The sequence below is a fragment of the Sminthopsis crassicaudata genome, chromosome 5 (genome assembly GCF_048593235.1).
Source record: "Sminthopsis crassicaudata isolate SCR6 chromosome 5, ASM4859323v1, whole genome shotgun sequence".
Lineage (NCBI taxonomy): Eukaryota > Metazoa > Chordata > Mammalia > Dasyuromorphia > Dasyuridae > Sminthopsis > Sminthopsis crassicaudata.
This window is the reverse complement of record NC_133621.1, coordinates 49,757,794-49,775,205: the sequence shown is the minus strand read 5'-3', so window position 1 is coordinate 49,775,205 and position 17,412 is coordinate 49,757,794. Positions and strand designations below refer to the sequence as shown.

Here is a 17,412-nt window from a genome sequence, read left to right as displayed (position 1 = left end):
ACCACAACTCAAGCAAAAAGGTTTTCCCTTAAATTATTGCATCCCATTTCCAAAGAAACTTTTCTTTGCTAAATGAGCTGAAAAACTCATCCATATTAATGTGTTCATAGTTTCCCTTTGGTCATAAAACAAGCTATTTCTGCTACTCACTAAGGCTAATTTTTTCTGCCTGTGCCATGAATCCCTTTCCTTCCATATCTTTCAGGTCCTTGTTCTCCTTCTCATTCCCTTTCTTTGATTACTTTTCTTTCTTTCTCCTTGCCCCTAGCATCTTCCCTTCTTGAATATGCTTAGGTCTCCTTAAGCCTACAAAGTCTTCCCTAGACCTTCCCTAGCATTTGACACTGCAGATTACTCCCTCCTATTGAATTCTTTGACTTCCAAGCAATACATTGACCTGGTTCTCTTTCCTTTTTTAACTGCTACTTGTCTGTATTGTTTACTATCACCTAAGCCTTTATCTGATTCTTCAAAGTTGTGTATCTTCCAAAGGTACTATCTTTGATCTTCTTTTCTTCCAATAAGCTCTATTCCTGGGCATTCTATAGAATGTAAACTTCATGAGGACAGGATCTATTTTTTTCTTTGTGTCTCCTAGTATCTAAATCAGTGCTTGGCAGAAAACAGGCGTTCAATTAGTGTGTTGAGTTTAATTCCACTCATTCTCATGTTTTCCACAACTCTCTGGGTTAAAGTTTTGACTCTAATCTATTTGCCTAGCTCTAACTTCTGTTCCTTATTCTAGATCCAAGCCACCAGTAGTCTATAACAAAGCTTTTTAAACTGTAGGTTGTGACTCCAGATAGGCTCATATAAATAAATGAAAGGGACACAAAAAATAATAATAATAAAGTTTCTGAATGCTCTACATCCTGCAGTATCAAATATTCTGTTGAGATTTAATTCTTTATGTTAAAACAAACAAGCATCTCCATTTCATGGGTATGGAAATTTGCTTTCATCTTTAATAAGTGGTAAAATTATATGTATACAAAGAATTGTTTTAAATAATTGTTTTATGATTTATTATCAGTAAATGTTTGATTTGTATATCTATTTTGTATGCTTTTATACCTAGAGTCATGTAAAAATTTCTTGAATGGAAAGAGATTGGGAATAGAGAAAGTTTAACTGAGTTTAATATCTTTCTTCTTAAATCTGCTCTTCCTTTTCAGGTCACTGGAACCTCCACTAATTCAATCTACAATGTTCAAAATACATGCTCTTTATGACTTCCTTGTCCCTGATCTCTTATATCTTCTTTGCAAGCTCTCTCATATTCATCCTCTCATGGCTTTTCCTCCTGCCACCACTATCAAATTAGTTCAATGTTCACCAAGGAGACCTGCCTCAAAAATACAGAAACAAAGATAATTTTATAAAGAACTAGTCTTTCTTTAAATAACCTGCTGGAACTCTTACTGGTGTCTTTGTCCCCAAATTAGACCAAGATTATTCTTTTTTATTGAATCTTCAAACTCTGAAAAGATTGAGCTCACAAAGAGTAAGATCATTCCCAGATAGCACTTTGGATAGAAAGTATCTTCTGCATTTTTTCTTTCTGTATCTCTATCCCTTTCTTCCCCTGAAGGACTCAGTATCTCCCTGCTCCCCTCAGCTACTCAAGGTTTCCCATGATATCTTTTTCCACACCTGCTATTTTTACGTAGTATTTTATACTTCAAAATTACTTATTTTTCCTCTCCCACCTATTTCTATCCTCACTGCCTTGCCCTTGCCCTTAGTAAAAACTGCCATTCCCTCAATGTGCTCTTAGATAAAAAGATCGTATTAAATTGATTCATATATATATATATATATTTGTATGTGTGTGTATATGTATATATATATATATATACATCTATATATAAAATATCTTTTAGCTTGCTATCTTGCAGGAATATTTAAAAATTAGATATCTATTTTCTGAGCAATGCAGTGATTCAAGACAATTCCAATAGACTTGGGATGGAAAATGCCATCCTCATCCAGCGAGAGATGGAGACTGAATGTGGATCGAAGCATAGTATTTTCACTTTTTGTTTTTTCTTTCTTTCTATGCCCCCCCCCCATTTATTTGATTTTTTTTGTACAACACAGTGAATTTGGAAATAATTTTAAAAGGACTTCACATATTTAACCTAAATTGAATTGCTTGCTGTCTTGGGGAGGAGAGATGAGAGAAGACAAATTTAGAATATAGTCTTATAGAAATAGATGTTGAAAACTGTCTATACATAAATTTAGAAAATAAAATGCTTTTGAGATAGGATAAACAGACAAGATGATAGATAAATAGATAGAAATAAATAAGCATTTATTGGGTACATGGTAAGTGCTGATGATATAACTACAAATGAATAAAGACAATCCCTACCCATAAGGAGATTGCATTGAAATGGGAAAGTCAACCTTATTATATTGTCTGATATATAGTAGGTGCTATATTGACTGACTAGTTGGTACATAAGAGGGAATTGGAAAGAGGGAGGTCAAAGAGGGAACAGGGGAGGAGGAGATGGAAAAATCCTGAAGCCTGAATAGAGGCAGGATTGAAGTGATCATTGAAGTGATCCATCTCAGGAAATGGAGGGTGGGTACTCATCCATCTGAAGAAAGGGCCACAGGAAAAGTATCTCTGAGGATGATGGAAAGGAAGCAGAGAGACTGGGAAAGTACAGATCGGAGCCATGAGATGGGAACAGGTCCCATGATTTCATGTGATAATAGAGAGCTTCCAGGAGGAAATTTCTCCACCAAATCAGATGGCTACTGTCTCCTCAATTTACAACTTTAGAGTTGTGTGGAGTACCAAGAAAGTAAGTATCTTGTGAAGAGTCACAGAACTAGGATGTATCGGAGGTAGAACTTGAACTTGAGTCCTCCTGTCTTTGACACTAGGATCTATGAACTTTGTCATACTCCTTCTGGGACAGTGGGGTTTTAGACTGTGCCATAACAGGAAGAAAGGGCTGGAGAGGGAAGAAAGGGGAGATTTTGAGTAAAGGGCACCTTTTGGACCCTTAGATTTGAAATCATGATTTGTTGGCAATTGTCTACTTTGCTGAAAGGAATTTGTCTTATCAGACTATTTTTAGGTTCTACAAAGGGGACACATGCAGATACTTTTTTTATTTTCTGTTTTTGCTTAATTTATGTGACAATCCTGATTCACAATCACTTTCACTCGGGAAGATAAGGTAAATTCACTGCTCAGCCTTGCTCATTCATTCATGAGGAGTCCTTAACTGGTGGGGAAATAAATAAATGAGATCATCTTTCCCTGTTCAAAAACTGCTTGGGTTTCTTTCCATGTCTCTCTTTTACCAGCATCACTTAGATGATAAGACAGCTAAGTCAGCTTATATTTCCCAGCCCTTTGATTTGATTGCACAATGACCTGCCTTTTGGTTTTGGCTTACTTTGAGAATTTGTCAGTTATGCTATTTTTAATGTCTGTATGAGACTAATATCTTTTTTCTTCTTCCTCCCTCCCTCCTTCCTTCCTTCCCTCTCTCCTTCTCTCCCCCCTCCCTTCCTCCTTTCCTTCCTTCCTTCTTCCCTCCCTTCTTCCCTTCCTTCCTTTCTCCTTCCCTTCTTCCCTCTCTCCCTCATTCCTTTTCTCCCTCCTTCCCTTTCTTCCCCCTTCCCTCCTTTCCTCTCTTCATCCCTCTCCCCTTCCCTTCCTTCCTAGTAATTGTGGTTTTAGATCTATGAGTACAGAAATGATATTCTGGGAAGAACCTGTGTGAAATGATGCTTCTTTTTCTGCTATGATGGCCAAATTTTTATCTTCTCTATTTCCACTTGCAGGGAGGAGAACATTGCTACTACCATGGTCACATTAGAGGATGTCCTGATTCATTTGTTGCCCTTTCAACATGCCACGGACTCCAGTAAGTTACATAAGTAACCAAATTATGCTTTTTCTTCAGGACTTTTTAATGTTCTGTCTGTGATATTATTGTTATCCTGGCCCGTTGTAAACTGTAGCAGGATAAGTTCTAACTGCAGATCTGGGATGAATCAAGTCTTCCTTTTTTAAAAAATCAATTCAGCAAAATACAGCTTTTGAGCTGGATGCTGGGAATGTAAAAGTAAAAACATAGCAAGTCCTACCCTCAAGGAGTTTATATTATAGGAATATAATTTTTCTTCTGAGGACTATTTTAGTTTTGACCTAGAAACTCTGATGTGTTGTTTCCATCATTATCTCATTATTTATCATTACATTCATCATATCCTTCCATATATCTAGTGTTTCTATGATGTCTTTTAATCTACTTATTCAGCATATCATTATTAGCTTCCATTTAGGTTTTATTTGTTATTTATTTTTATTTATATAAATTATTATATATTATTATTAATAACAAATATATTTGTTATTTTGTTTTTTTTTAATCTGTAAATGAGGCATTTAATTAAATCTATATATACTTATTTATAATACCTCTATGTTCTAACACATGGTCTGTTTTTGTGAAGGCTGAAACACACACACACACACACACACACACACACACACATATTCTTTAATCTTTCCATTCACGAGATTGGATATCTTTCACCTCTTAAATTCCCCAACATTTTCTTTTCAGCCACACAGCCAGTCAGAAATGGGATTAGAACTAAAGTGTTCCTAACTTCAAAATTTTATCCATTTTATTAGGTCCCTCTAAAGCATCTAGCAGTTATTCATTGATGTATAATTCAATGATCTTGTACTTGGAAGTAAACGACAGATAGAAGTTCATGTATTTGAAACCCATGCTTCTAGGCAGACTAATCCTAGCTCATATTAATTCATGGTGGTTGTTACCCTAAATCTTTATTCAGTGTAGGATATGCCTTTTTCCAGTGGCCTACTTCCTAGCTATAACCATCATGGCAAGAAAATTCTTTTTGTAAAAAGGAAGTCAATTGAACTTTGAGCTCCAACTCAAGTACTAACAATCTTCCTTGTCCTCGATTTCCTTATCTTAATAAAATTAAACAAAATGACTTTTAAGATCCCTTTGAGACTCAATAGTACTGAGTAAAATATAAATCAGAGTTTGTACCAATTTGTAATTGGAAGTTTTTCAGCTCAAACAAGAGGCTGCAGAGGGAGATGCTATGGAGAACCATCATAAAGCAGTCTGGAATCAGGAAACCTAGATTCTACCTCTGATCTATAATGGCCATATGACCTTGCATATGTCATTTAATCTCTTAGTGGTCAGCTATTTAAGACCTCCAAGCAAAGAATCTGCAATTGTTTTGAGTTTTATCCGTGGAATCACAGAATTACACAAAAAATAAAATGAAAACTTTTCTAGACACAGACATATTTTCATAATTTGCAGCTTAGTTGTATGCTCATAGCAATGTAGAGTTAGAAATACTCATTAGTTAGGAATTTGGAATAAAATTGTTTCAATCATACCCTATCGCAATTTGTGGCACTTTCTAGATCAAGAAGTTCTAGAGAAAATGTTTTTTTTTTTGTATGAGAAATTATTAAGCACTAAATTATGGTACATGTTGTCTCTGGAAGAGGGATCATGCTGGTCCAACTCTTGTAAGTAACCAAAAACAGAATGACATAAAAGATAATTTTGTTATTCTATTTGTAGTCACAAGGTACAGAAAATAAAGTGGGAAATCTTAAGGTTTGGGTGCTTTTTCACATAGAAATTGCAGGGACACATATTCCAGAGATAAAAGATTGTTCTATAATGCCCCAGATATGGGTGGTGCAATGATACACCAGCTTTTAGAACAGGTTGTCAGTAGAACACCAGGAAAGAAGCAACTCATATATTCATTTACCACCCCCTGGTGGTGACTTGTTAAAATGACTGCTTTCATCTCAGATTTCAAAGTTATTTTCATAGAATCATGAAATTTTAGAGTAGGAAATGCTGTTAATAGGAGTGAATGAGTCCCTGTGAGTTATAGGCATGAAAACTTTGGGAACATATCCTTATAATTTTTAACATTAAAAATTGTCTTATATTATAAAAAAAGACAATTAAAAATCAGAGCATCAGAAGTGGAAAATAGATTTGTCTTATTTGTTTTAGTATTTTTAACTTTTAAGTTCATATTTTAGTACTGAAATATAAAGATGCTACCTTATTTTTAATTTTTTTCACTTTTATAAATACTTAGAAGAGAAAATTACATTTAGAAAATTTAAAAAATATTAAACTCGAAATTAAAACAAATATAAAATAAATAATTTTCAAAAGATGATAACCATTAAGTTTGTTTAAATGCACAAGTTGTATATTTTTTCCAAATAACATGAGAATATTTGTCTTGAATGCTAACTAGATTACCAGAGTCAAAAAGGCCTGGGTTTAAATCTATCCTGTGACATATGCTGACTATATCATCCTGGTCATAAACTTTTCTCTTACTCATAGACCTGAAAAGCAAAATTTATATGTTCCCTGAATTTACCTATAATATCACCCTGAATTTAGCCATGAAATCATCCTTTATGTCTAAGTCATTTATCCATTTTGACCTTTCTTTTGTATACAATGTGAGATGTTGGCCAACTAGTTCCTGCCAAACTGCTCTCCAGTTTTCCCAACAATTTTTGTCGAATGGAGAGTTCTTAAATCAAAAGCTTGCATTTCTGGATTTATCGAACACTTGATTACAATTGTCATTTACTACTGTGTATTGTACATCTAATATGTTCCAGTGACCCACCACTATCAGTGTCCTAGGCAATTCTTTAAGATTGTAAATTGTAGACCACATAATGGTCCATCTACATTTGAGAAATTCCTCATTGGTAGCTCATATCACTGAAATCATAGTTGTGTGCATTTAAGATTTTTTCTGATACCATATATATGTTAAAGATGTTTACAATACTATAAAAATTGCCAATTGTATGCAGAACATGCTAGGAATTGGGAAAGATATAAAGTGCTAATGAGACACAGCAATAAGGAGACCACGGTTCAGAAATGGAATGAGATACAGATGCAAAGTATTATATAATACATGAAGGGAAAGGAAAGGGAAAAAGAAATTTATTTATTCTGTATATACTATGTTACAGGCATTGTGCTAAGCACTTTGCAAATATTATCTCATTTAACATTATCAACAAAAGAGGGAGGATCTGGGAACCCTTCCTGGTAGAATTTATGTTTAAATTGGATTTTAAGGAATGAATAAGAATTCAAAAGGAAAAAAAAGAAAGAGGGAATTTCTAGCAAAGCAAGTAGGCTGAGCAAAAATAAAAATGTATAAGACAATACATATTTAAGAGACAGAGGAATCACCCATTTGATTGAAGCATGAGAGGAAAATAATAAAAGATCTCCCTAGAAAAGTACAATAGCATCAAGCTAGCAATCAATTGCTTATTTGTTTAATTGTTTAATAAGCAATATGCTGTTCATTACATTATTATATTGTATCTTATTATTACATATTGTTTGATATCTTATTATATATTAGTATCTTATCATATTATATATAATATAGCTATATATAATGTGACATATATTGATATTATATATTACATATTAGTTTCTTATATATTGTTTAATGAACAATATTGCTTAATAAAATTAGCATTAGTTTCTAACTTAAAATATTCTGAAACATAAATATACTTTCCTAAATGAATATAACATGATAAGTTGATCATATTTGCTCAATATTGTTACGAAGACTGAGATCCATAGTATCTGAAAACATTAGAGAAGTAAGGGATCTTGAGAATAGTTCAGCAAAATCTACATTTTATATGAAATTCTGAGATTGGCACCCAATGAGGACCCTAGTTCCTTCTTTTGTCACTTGATTTAAGACTTCCCATTTATATTTCTAGAGTCATAATCTTAATTGCTCACTTGCAGGAGGTATGGAGGATGGAGTGCTGGACTTGAGCTGAATTCAAATACTGATTTAGATACTTAATAGCATGCTCTCAGATTCAGTTTCTTTATTTGTAAAATAAAGATACTGCTATAATAGCACCTATATCCAACATCTATTATGTGAGTTGATATTTTTAAATGAGATAATCTCACTTAAGATAAGATAATATTTTGAAATATTTTATAAAATGCTGTATAAATGTTATCTATTACTATTTTTATTAGTATTAAGTACTTTACAAATTCACTTTGCCTGAATCTGCATCCCTATTCTGACTGCTCTCTCTCCAACAATTTTTTTCAAATATGTCTAGGATACTCACATGAATGAGCAAGTAGGTAGAAAAAATAGGCAATAGGTAAAATGAAAAATCCAGATCCTTTACAGGTATTAGTCACATATAATTCTAAAATTCATCATAATCAACTGATATTCTTGTAAATGACACTCAGAGCAGTGGCTGGCTACATTTCTTAACTTGGAATTCCAACCTTATAATATGTTCCCATTTATCCAAAATTATTGGGGGATATTGTGAGAAATACTCATTTCTCAATGCATGATATTAGGTCTTAAACACAGTGCTTTATATTAATGAACATTATTGTAAGTTATAGATGTATTATAGTAGTTCAGTTATTTTCAATCATGTCCTACTCTTCATGACCCCATTTGAGATTTTCTTGGCAAAGGTACTGGAGCCATTTGCCATTTCCTTCTTTATAAACATGCCTTACACAAATCACTAATTTTCTTAAAATTAGTCTACAAAGTACAATGGCATTGGCATAATTTTAAATCTTAGAATCAACCACAAAAAATTTATTAATGTCCTATGATGGTGTATGTACTGTAATCAGTGCTAGTGGTACAGCACTGATCACAATAAATTAACCTTATAAAGGTTATACACAATTTAAAGACATTGGGGAGCCACTGTAGTTAGGAAGACTAGTGATATGGTGAGATTGTGTAAGATGATCACTTTGGTAGCAGAGGTTGGAATAAAATGGAGAGAGATTTGAGGTAGGGAGACCAGTTAGGAGGCTGCTGAAGTAATCTAAATGACAAATAATGAAGTCCTGAACTAAGATGGTAGATAAGTGGGAAAAGAGATAAGATGCCACATATGTTGTAGGAGTTAGGAACAGCAAGATTTGGCTACTAATTGGATATGGAGGTGAGAGAGAGGGAGGAATCAGTGATAACACAGAGATCACAAATCTGGGAGGTAGGAAGACTAATGGTACCTTCAGCAGAAATCAGGAAAGCAGAAGATGGGAGGATCTTGGAGAAAAGACAAAGGTTCAGTTTTAGACATATGATAAGTATGAGTTCTGGGAAAAGAAGCTGAGAATATGAAATAATGTCCTCTTAAGAGATTGGGGAAGATAGAAGAAGTTCACATTAAATAGCCTTAATATTTTTGGTGAAATAAAAAGGGACAAATTGGAATTTATCAGTGCAGGTTCCTCATTGACTTTTGTCCCTACCCCTAATTTTTATTCTTTGGATTATTGGTGACAGAAGTCGCTTAAGAATCTTGTACAGTTTCAATAATAATAATAATAACAATAGCCTGAATTTTTGTGTGTGTATATATATATATATGTATAATTCAGAGTGATATTAATTCACAAACAGTAGTTTTATTCCTTTCCTTAAACTTATACCTTATATAGCCTTTTAGAAAAATATCTGCTATTTTGAATATCTCTCTATTTGATTCTGGTTAAATGGAAATGGTGTTTCATTTGATATTTTGGTATGCACTGAATTGATTTCCCAAAGGTAAGCATTTTGGATGTCCCTGACATCCATCACTTTGTTGGGCTCATTGACAAAATAGAGACAGGGTTGTATGAGTGGAAACCAGCTGAGTAACTAGTCTTTGAGCAATAGTGTAAAAGAAAATCAATAGATCTTTTTCATGTTACCATAATAAATGCTAAGCAAAAATCATCATAGTCCCCTCTCTCAGTTCTTCTATCCTCCACTTCTGTTAATCTTTTCCCACCCTCTATTTCCCCCCACAGTTTGATTCCTTCTTTAGTATATATTTCAACCTGTTGCTTTCTTTTTCTTTCTTAATTTCTCCTTTGTTCTCCTTTGACCCTTCCCATTCCCCTCTATTTAAGGTCTTTTAAAATTATTAAAATTATTTAACAATTTATATATATATATATAATTTATAATAGAATTTAAAATTACATTTTATTAACAGTCTTCTCTTCCACAAAAGCAATTATGTAAAATAATAAAAGACAAGATGGGAGAAATAAATACTTTTAAGAGGTTACCATTACAGCTGTCTGGCTTCTCACCACCTTTCCTCCCAGAACTTGATTTTCTTTAGTTCATTTTCTTTGAAAGCTGTACAATGCCTACAGTCCTGAGCTTTGAAAACACACACTAAGCACTTCTAGATTGCCTTGTTAATGTCAGTAAAAGCAAATGTATATAGAAGTCGGGGAGCCAGGTATAGCTGCTAGTTATTTCTTAAATTATTAGAGGTCTGGAGAATAAGTCAATATTTATGTCTAATCATTTTCCTGTCCTTGACAGTGGAATGTTTTATGATGGGAACCATACATATCTTATTGAACCAGAAGAAAATGACACTTCTCAGGTATGTATTGCTTCCATTAGTCCAAGTAGAAGGGCAAATGTTTCATTGGTCAGAGGGATAAATGATGTCAACAGCTTTATGGGTCTTCCTTCTTGACCTTATAAAATGCTGGTGTTGGATTTTAGAGAGTGGAAAAAAGAAAGGATTTGGGGGAATCTGGGCTGCGAGATTAAATATATTACTAGGAGGGTTTCTGAAACTACCAATCTGTAAACCTTCCTGTGAAACTAGACACATTTTCTCGTTGAGACTAGCTGAGAACTCTCCTCTATAGATCATCCTGTGTTTTCCTCAGATACCATTCCCCTCCCCAAAGCTGCTCATGTTTAAAGTTTTTTTTATTTTTTTAATTAATAAAAATGTATTTTTCTCTCTCTCCCATCCCCAACCGCCCTTTTCCACTGGAAAAAGAAACAAACAAAAAGATGCTCTTAACTAATTTGTATAGTCTAACAAAATTAAATTCCACATTGGCCACATCCAAAAAATATCTCAGTCCCTCTGTCCAAAGGTGAGCAGCAAGATTTCCAATTAAAGTTAAGGGTAGAATTGGCCTGAGCCTTTTAGGCATCCTCTTCTTTTCCTTCGTTGTAATAGAAGATCTCCTTATCCATAATTAGATAAAGATTGAGTTTGCATCATTGACCTGATGGAAAGCTGAGCCTGTTTCCGTGCATTATACAGTATTGTTCAAATGACTTAGTCAAGTAGAATAATTATGATGAACCCACAAATTTTTTTCCATTTGTTGGCAATCTTCTTTCCAAAACCATCTGAAGAACTAATATAAATTTTCCTCATCTGCCAATTTCTCACTGCATCATTTGGTGCAGTAATGCATCTTTGAGGTTATTTCACAGATGATTTTTGATCATGATGCTCATTCAGTAGCATCAAATTCTTAATAATCAGTATCATGAATAAATGGATGAGTAAAAAGGAATTCTTTCTAACAGTCACTGCTTGTTCTTAGAGGAGAAGAAAGCTGTACTTTCTCTTTTCACCTGTCTTTGTAGGATACTTTGATTTTTACTACAGTTTTTGCTTGGGACATTGATCATTTTCTTCAGAGGACCAGGGAGCTCTGTGCAAATATTTCTATGGAGGAGGGGCTCTTTTGAAAATTTTATAGAGAGAAGAAATCACCTAATTTGCAATGCAAATCTGTGTCTAGGAGCATAGTCCGGTGAATGTGTGCTACACCTTTTACCCAAAAGTCTGTGGATCAAAGTTATCTTCTATTAGGGCAACTAGAGGACATAGTGGAAAGACCTCTGGGCTTGGAATCAGAAAGTCTTAGGCATTTGCTAATAGGCAAGTCTCCTTTGCCTCAATTTTCTTATCTTGTAAATGAAATTTCTTTCCAGCTTTAACTTCTGTGACTATCATTTCTAACTGGCTCTTCCATGTAATCAAATAGATCAATTCATTAGAGCATCCAAGTTATAAGAGTTTTGACTTCCAAGGAAAAGAGCTCTAGATGGAGATAGAAGCCCTCATTCTAATTTCAGCTCTGACACCTTAAACCTGTGGGACTTTGGGCAAGTCCCTCATTGCTCTGAATCTTATTTTCTTAATATATAAAATAAGTGAGTTAGACTAGATCACCTCCGAGTGATCTCTTCCTCTTCCAGTCCTACACCTAAATTCTGTTCTCCTGAGATTAATAAAGAACCCTTCTCCCTAATAAAATCCTTACTCTTCAATAGTGCTTCACAAATGGCAAAAATGCCATTCTCACACTAACCCTGTAAGGTAGATAGTATAAATATTATTACCTCCAACTTTATAGATGAGAACACTGAGGCTCAGAACAGCCTTGGGTCTTCATAAATCTTAAATACTTACTTTTCATGTCTTTACTTACTTATCAGTCTAAGCTGAGATTTGAATCCAGTACTCTTTCCAGTATGCCACATTTCCTCCAAATGATTACTATTAATAATGAAAACCGATAACTTATATAGCATTTTTAATTTTTAATTTAACCTTGTGGTTCTAGACAAGACTATTGGTCTACAGAGAGGAGGATGGATGATAGCTCATTTCTCCTCAAGGCTAACACTGGGAATAGAAAGAAAGCATGATGTTTCTAAATATATCTGGTTTTGCAGTCAATAGAGGGGATTGCCTGAGGCTGATTTGAGATGGTTTGTTTTCTATGCTTAAACTGTGATGATTTGTGTTATTTCAGGAGGACTTCCATTTCCATTCGGTTTACAAATCCAAACTGTTTGAATTTCCCTTGGATGACCTGCCATCTGGTATGATTGCCATCTGCTCACTTTTTAAAAAGTTCTTTATTATTTCATTTCGGTGCTTTGGAACAAATCTGCATTGGAGAATGTCGTTAGCCCCTAGTTGTTCATGAGAATTTCAGATGCAGAGTCATGCTGGTGTGTGGAGGAAAATACAAATTTCCTTTATGTTTATAGTCCATTTGTTGGAAAAGGTGTGTCCTGGACAAACTGAAGGAAACCTCTTTTTAAATTAGATTCCATGGAAGCTAACAATAAAGATTCACAATTGGAGCAGGATTTGGTTTATATTAATGGATTGTTTTAAATGTTCATCTTGGATAAGTTACAAAATTTCAGTGGACTAGCAAAAATGGTAAATGTTTTTTACCTATGGTAAGAATTCTGAGAGTTCTTTGTATCCTTGCTGTACCTTTACCTGGATTTTATTAATATCTTCAACCTCATTTTCTTGGGGGCAAGAGGATGCCCAAGGCTTCTGTAGTTTTAAGTTACTATTTTGAAAATGGCTTCTTCCTCCCCATTACAATAACCTAGTCACCCAGGATTGGGCAGTGTGGATCAATGAACATACATCCTGGGAAAGACAACATAAAAGGCCAAGACTGGGAATCAAAAAACCTGATTCTGTCATCAACTAGCTAAGTGACCTCAGCTGAACTAATTAACCTTTCTGGAATTATTTCTCCATCAGTCATATGAAAGACTTGGAATATGCTTTCTTCCATCTCTTCCATCCCTGATTTCTTGGACCCTGTTACCAGGAGATCCTAGAATATATGCTTTCACAAAATAGAACAACCCTTTTAAAGGATGTGCAAATGAAAAAAGTCAGCTGGTTAATGAGTGACCTTTATGAATGTGCATTTGTCAACTTAACACACAGACCATAATTCTGTTGTTTCTGTAATTTTTCAAAACTTTTCAGAATTTTTCTTAGTTGAGAGAATTAGTAATAACCATGAAATATGAAACACAAACTAGGCGTGAATGCAAAGGTGTGATTTAATAAGTATTCTAGGGAGTGATATCTGTCAGCTAAAACAGTAATTGATATAGGACTAATGGGCCAAGTAATTAATGAGATTCTTTTCTCCTCTGGTATTATTGGATTACAGATTTGCTAAAAGATGCCCCACAATTCCTCATTATCACCCAGGATTCTTTTAAAGCAGGTAGTTTGTGTGATGACTTAGCAATCCTGCCATTATTACGAATGTGTGTCAAACAGTTCCTTCTTCAGAAACTTGTCATTAAATGAGTTTAATTTCTATGTGCTTTGTCTAATTCTTGCTTTTCTATGGCATCCCTACTGTTTTCTTCTCATTTTTGAATTTGTTTCCCTTAGAAAAGCAGGATGCATTAATGGTAGCCCTTCATCTCCTGAGAAGTTTACATAGACATATATCAATTAAGAGCAAAAAAAGTTCATTTGAATACATTTCAGTTAATGTTGATTTAGAAGAAACACAAAACATATATTGATCTCTGAAAAATAAATTTACATCCCAGACTTAATAAGATTATCAATTTTATTCTGCTTCTGTATAAAATAACAAGAAAATATTCCATTATGGCTACACCTGAATTATCCACTATGGCGATAAAATACCTATCTATACCAATTCCAGAAAAAGAATTTTCATTATAATTCATCATTGTTTGAGACATCTAGAGAAGAGTAGTAACTCACCATCTGCCATAGTTGCCTATTCTACTTTGGGATATCTCCAATTATTAGGAAGTTTTTCTAGATCTCAGTCCTAAACTTTACTACTGCTTTTTCTCCAGTTTTACCTTTGTGATGAAGAAATGTGTGAAGAAAGTCCCTATTCTATATGATATACTTTTAAATTCTTGATGATAGTTATAAGTTTTCTTTTCTGTTCCATTATCCAGTTGTCACAGGGTATGAACTCAAGAATGTTCAATATCCTATTTATCCTTTTTTTGCCCATTTCCAGCTTATTAATGATCTTTTTATTATTAGGTTCCTAGAACTAAAAATAATACTCTAAATGGGGTCTGAGGCAAAATATAGCTGTATAGTCACCACTTAGTCTTGGATGCTATGCTATCTATATAAATTTCTTGATTACTATATCCCACTGTTGACACATTGAACTCAAGCTCACTCAGATCCCCAGATCCTCAGATCTCTTTCAGATGCACTGCTGCCTAACTGTTTCCCCATTTTATTTTGTGAAAGGGGTCATCAGTTGGAATGATTTTTGTATATAATTCCTTACTATGAATAAAGAATTACATTGTGCTGTAATGAAAAGATGCTTGAATAATTTCAAGTCAGAGGTTCTGCATTCAAATCCCAGCTCTGCTACCTTAGTGTCTTTGTGATCCAAGGAATATCAATTAAACACTCTGGTCTCAGTTTCCTCGTCTGTAAAATGAAGGATTGGCTTAGAAGAAGAATAAGGTCCCATCTCGTGCTAAAATGATGATCCTGGAAGAACATTCAGCATCATTGATTGGTGTGATTTGATCACCTAGAAACATAATAATAGATGAAATACAAGGTATTTCTTATAATCCTGACAAGTTTTCATAAGAAAAGATTCTTTTATATACTACTCAATTGGTGAACTTAACTAGGAAGATATTTTGGCAAAAATAGTTAAAAGAAGCCTTGCAGCTTTAACTTTTTCCTTTTTCTGAACAGAAATGTTCTTAATCTAAGTAGAAATTTCTTTATTCTAAGTATTCATTAGTTTACTTAGTGAATATTTATCTAGATATTTCAGAATTCTTTTAGAGTTACATAGATTGAATGATTTCCTTCATAAACATAGTACATAAACATATGTTTGAAAAACAAAATCAGCCACAGCCAGGGTTGTGGTATGAATTCAGTCAAATATTTGGCTCATCTACATGAGTGGTGGAAATAATGATAATGGGCAAACCTCAGAATTGCAATACATAGATCACCTACAGAGCCCACCAAAGGATTCCTTCATTTTTCCCACTGAACCATCACATTTCTAGAAGGTTAGCAGCTCCAGAGGGAAATTTGTAATATTTCATCTATTTCAATACAAATACTTCCTTATTTGTATTCAAGATCCAAAGTGAATTTTATATATATCCATGAAATCTACTTATAACTCTGCCCTGAGAGTTATCATGGTGTAGAGTTCTAAAGAGATGAAAATTATTGAATATTATGCTATTGACAAAATGAGAAGTTTTTTTCAAACCAGAAATATAATTTCATTGGTGGAGGAAATTCCCTCCAGCAGATAGGATAAATGATCTGCGACTTGTAGTTTCAGCATATGGAGAGTTTAAGTGATTTATCCATGGTCACACTACCAAAATTATATGTTAGAGATGTGACTCAAATGCAAATCTTTCTGGCTGGAAGATGGACCCTGCTGCCTCTTGATAGTACATACTGACTTGTACAATACTAGTACAGTTTCATCAACTCTTGATTATCTATAAATTTTTGATGTGGGTATAGATTATTTAATCTTCTCATCCTCCCAGTTTCCTCCATCCACCTCACTACTTATTAGAATAAATGGTGGTTGATATAGAAGATTAAAATCACATTTTGGGGATATTAATATCTGATGAAGAGGTGATGGCTATTGGAGGGGCAAGCAAAAATATTGGGGGTAAAATAAAGATCTCATGAGAAATTGTTGTAGATTTTCATTATGATTTCCAAGCCTATTGTTATTATGGAACAGTCAATATCTGGCTCTGCTTTTTTAATCCTTGTTGTTGAAGTCAGAAAACTTAGTACCTTTCACACTACCTTTGTGATCTTGGGCATATAATTTAATCTCTCTAGATATCAGTTCCACGTCTGTAAAATGAAAGGTTCAGATTAGACAATCTCTAAAGGCAGACTCTTTGAGTTCTAAAATTATCATCTTATGAATGGGTTTGCTACCATCAAATGCATGAGATTATTATCCCCAAGTGTGGGATGAACTAATAATTTTCGTGGAACAATATGGAAGTTTGGGCACACCTATTATGGTTGGTAAAATATAATTTTTTTACTGTATTTCAGAATTTCAACAAATGAACATCACTTCTCCAAAGTTTGTTGTGAAACCAAGGCTAAAAAGGAGCAAAAGGCAGGTAGGCATGTGCAACACATAGAATTACCTTGGCAACTACTGATTTTGTGATGAGTGAGTACTTGGTCAATGGGTGTAACAATGGTAAACTTAGATACTACTATGATAATGCTTAAACAATAATAATGCTAATAATTGTATAATTATTAATTATTATTTTTTATTATATTATACATTAATATATTAATAATAATATAATTATTATAATTAATAATTAAAAAATAATAATGCTAATAATTGTGATGATATTGATGAAGGTATTGATAAAGGAGGAGAAAAAGAAATCATGGGACTATCTCATCCAACTATCTCATGGCCATCTTATCTAACCCTATCCCAAAAGAAAACTAGAGTGCAACATACCAGACAACTTCCAGAGACCTAAAAACTTCTGAAGAAGAAGAATCCCAAAATGATTTTGGCAAGATTAAAATATCATGCAGTTGACATATTTTGGCTGAAGAATTCACATAAGTTGTGGGATTATACTAAAAGAAATCACCTTTGTGGAGCATGG

The 17,412-nt window shown here is 33.8% G+C and overlaps 1 protein-coding gene across 8 annotated transcripts in view; it reads left to right on the top strand.

Annotated features, from left to right (window-relative positions):
* The window catches only part of ADAM22 (ADAM metallopeptidase domain 22), a 265,301-nt gene that overhangs the window by 168,044 nt on the left and 79,845 nt on the right, over window positions 1-17,412 (top strand). For all 8 annotated transcript variants that reach the window (XM_074266617.1, XM_074266620.1, XM_074266619.1 and 5 more), the window contains exons 5-8: window positions 3,814-3,896; window positions 10,462-10,525; window positions 12,720-12,789; window positions 16,826-16,896. In XM_074266617.1, coding sequence (XP_074122718.1) covers window positions 3,814-3,896; window positions 10,462-10,525; window positions 12,720-12,789; window positions 16,826-16,896 — 288 coding nt within the window. The remainder of the gene's footprint in view (window positions 1-3,813; window positions 3,897-10,461; window positions 10,526-12,719; window positions 12,790-16,825; window positions 16,897-17,412) is intronic.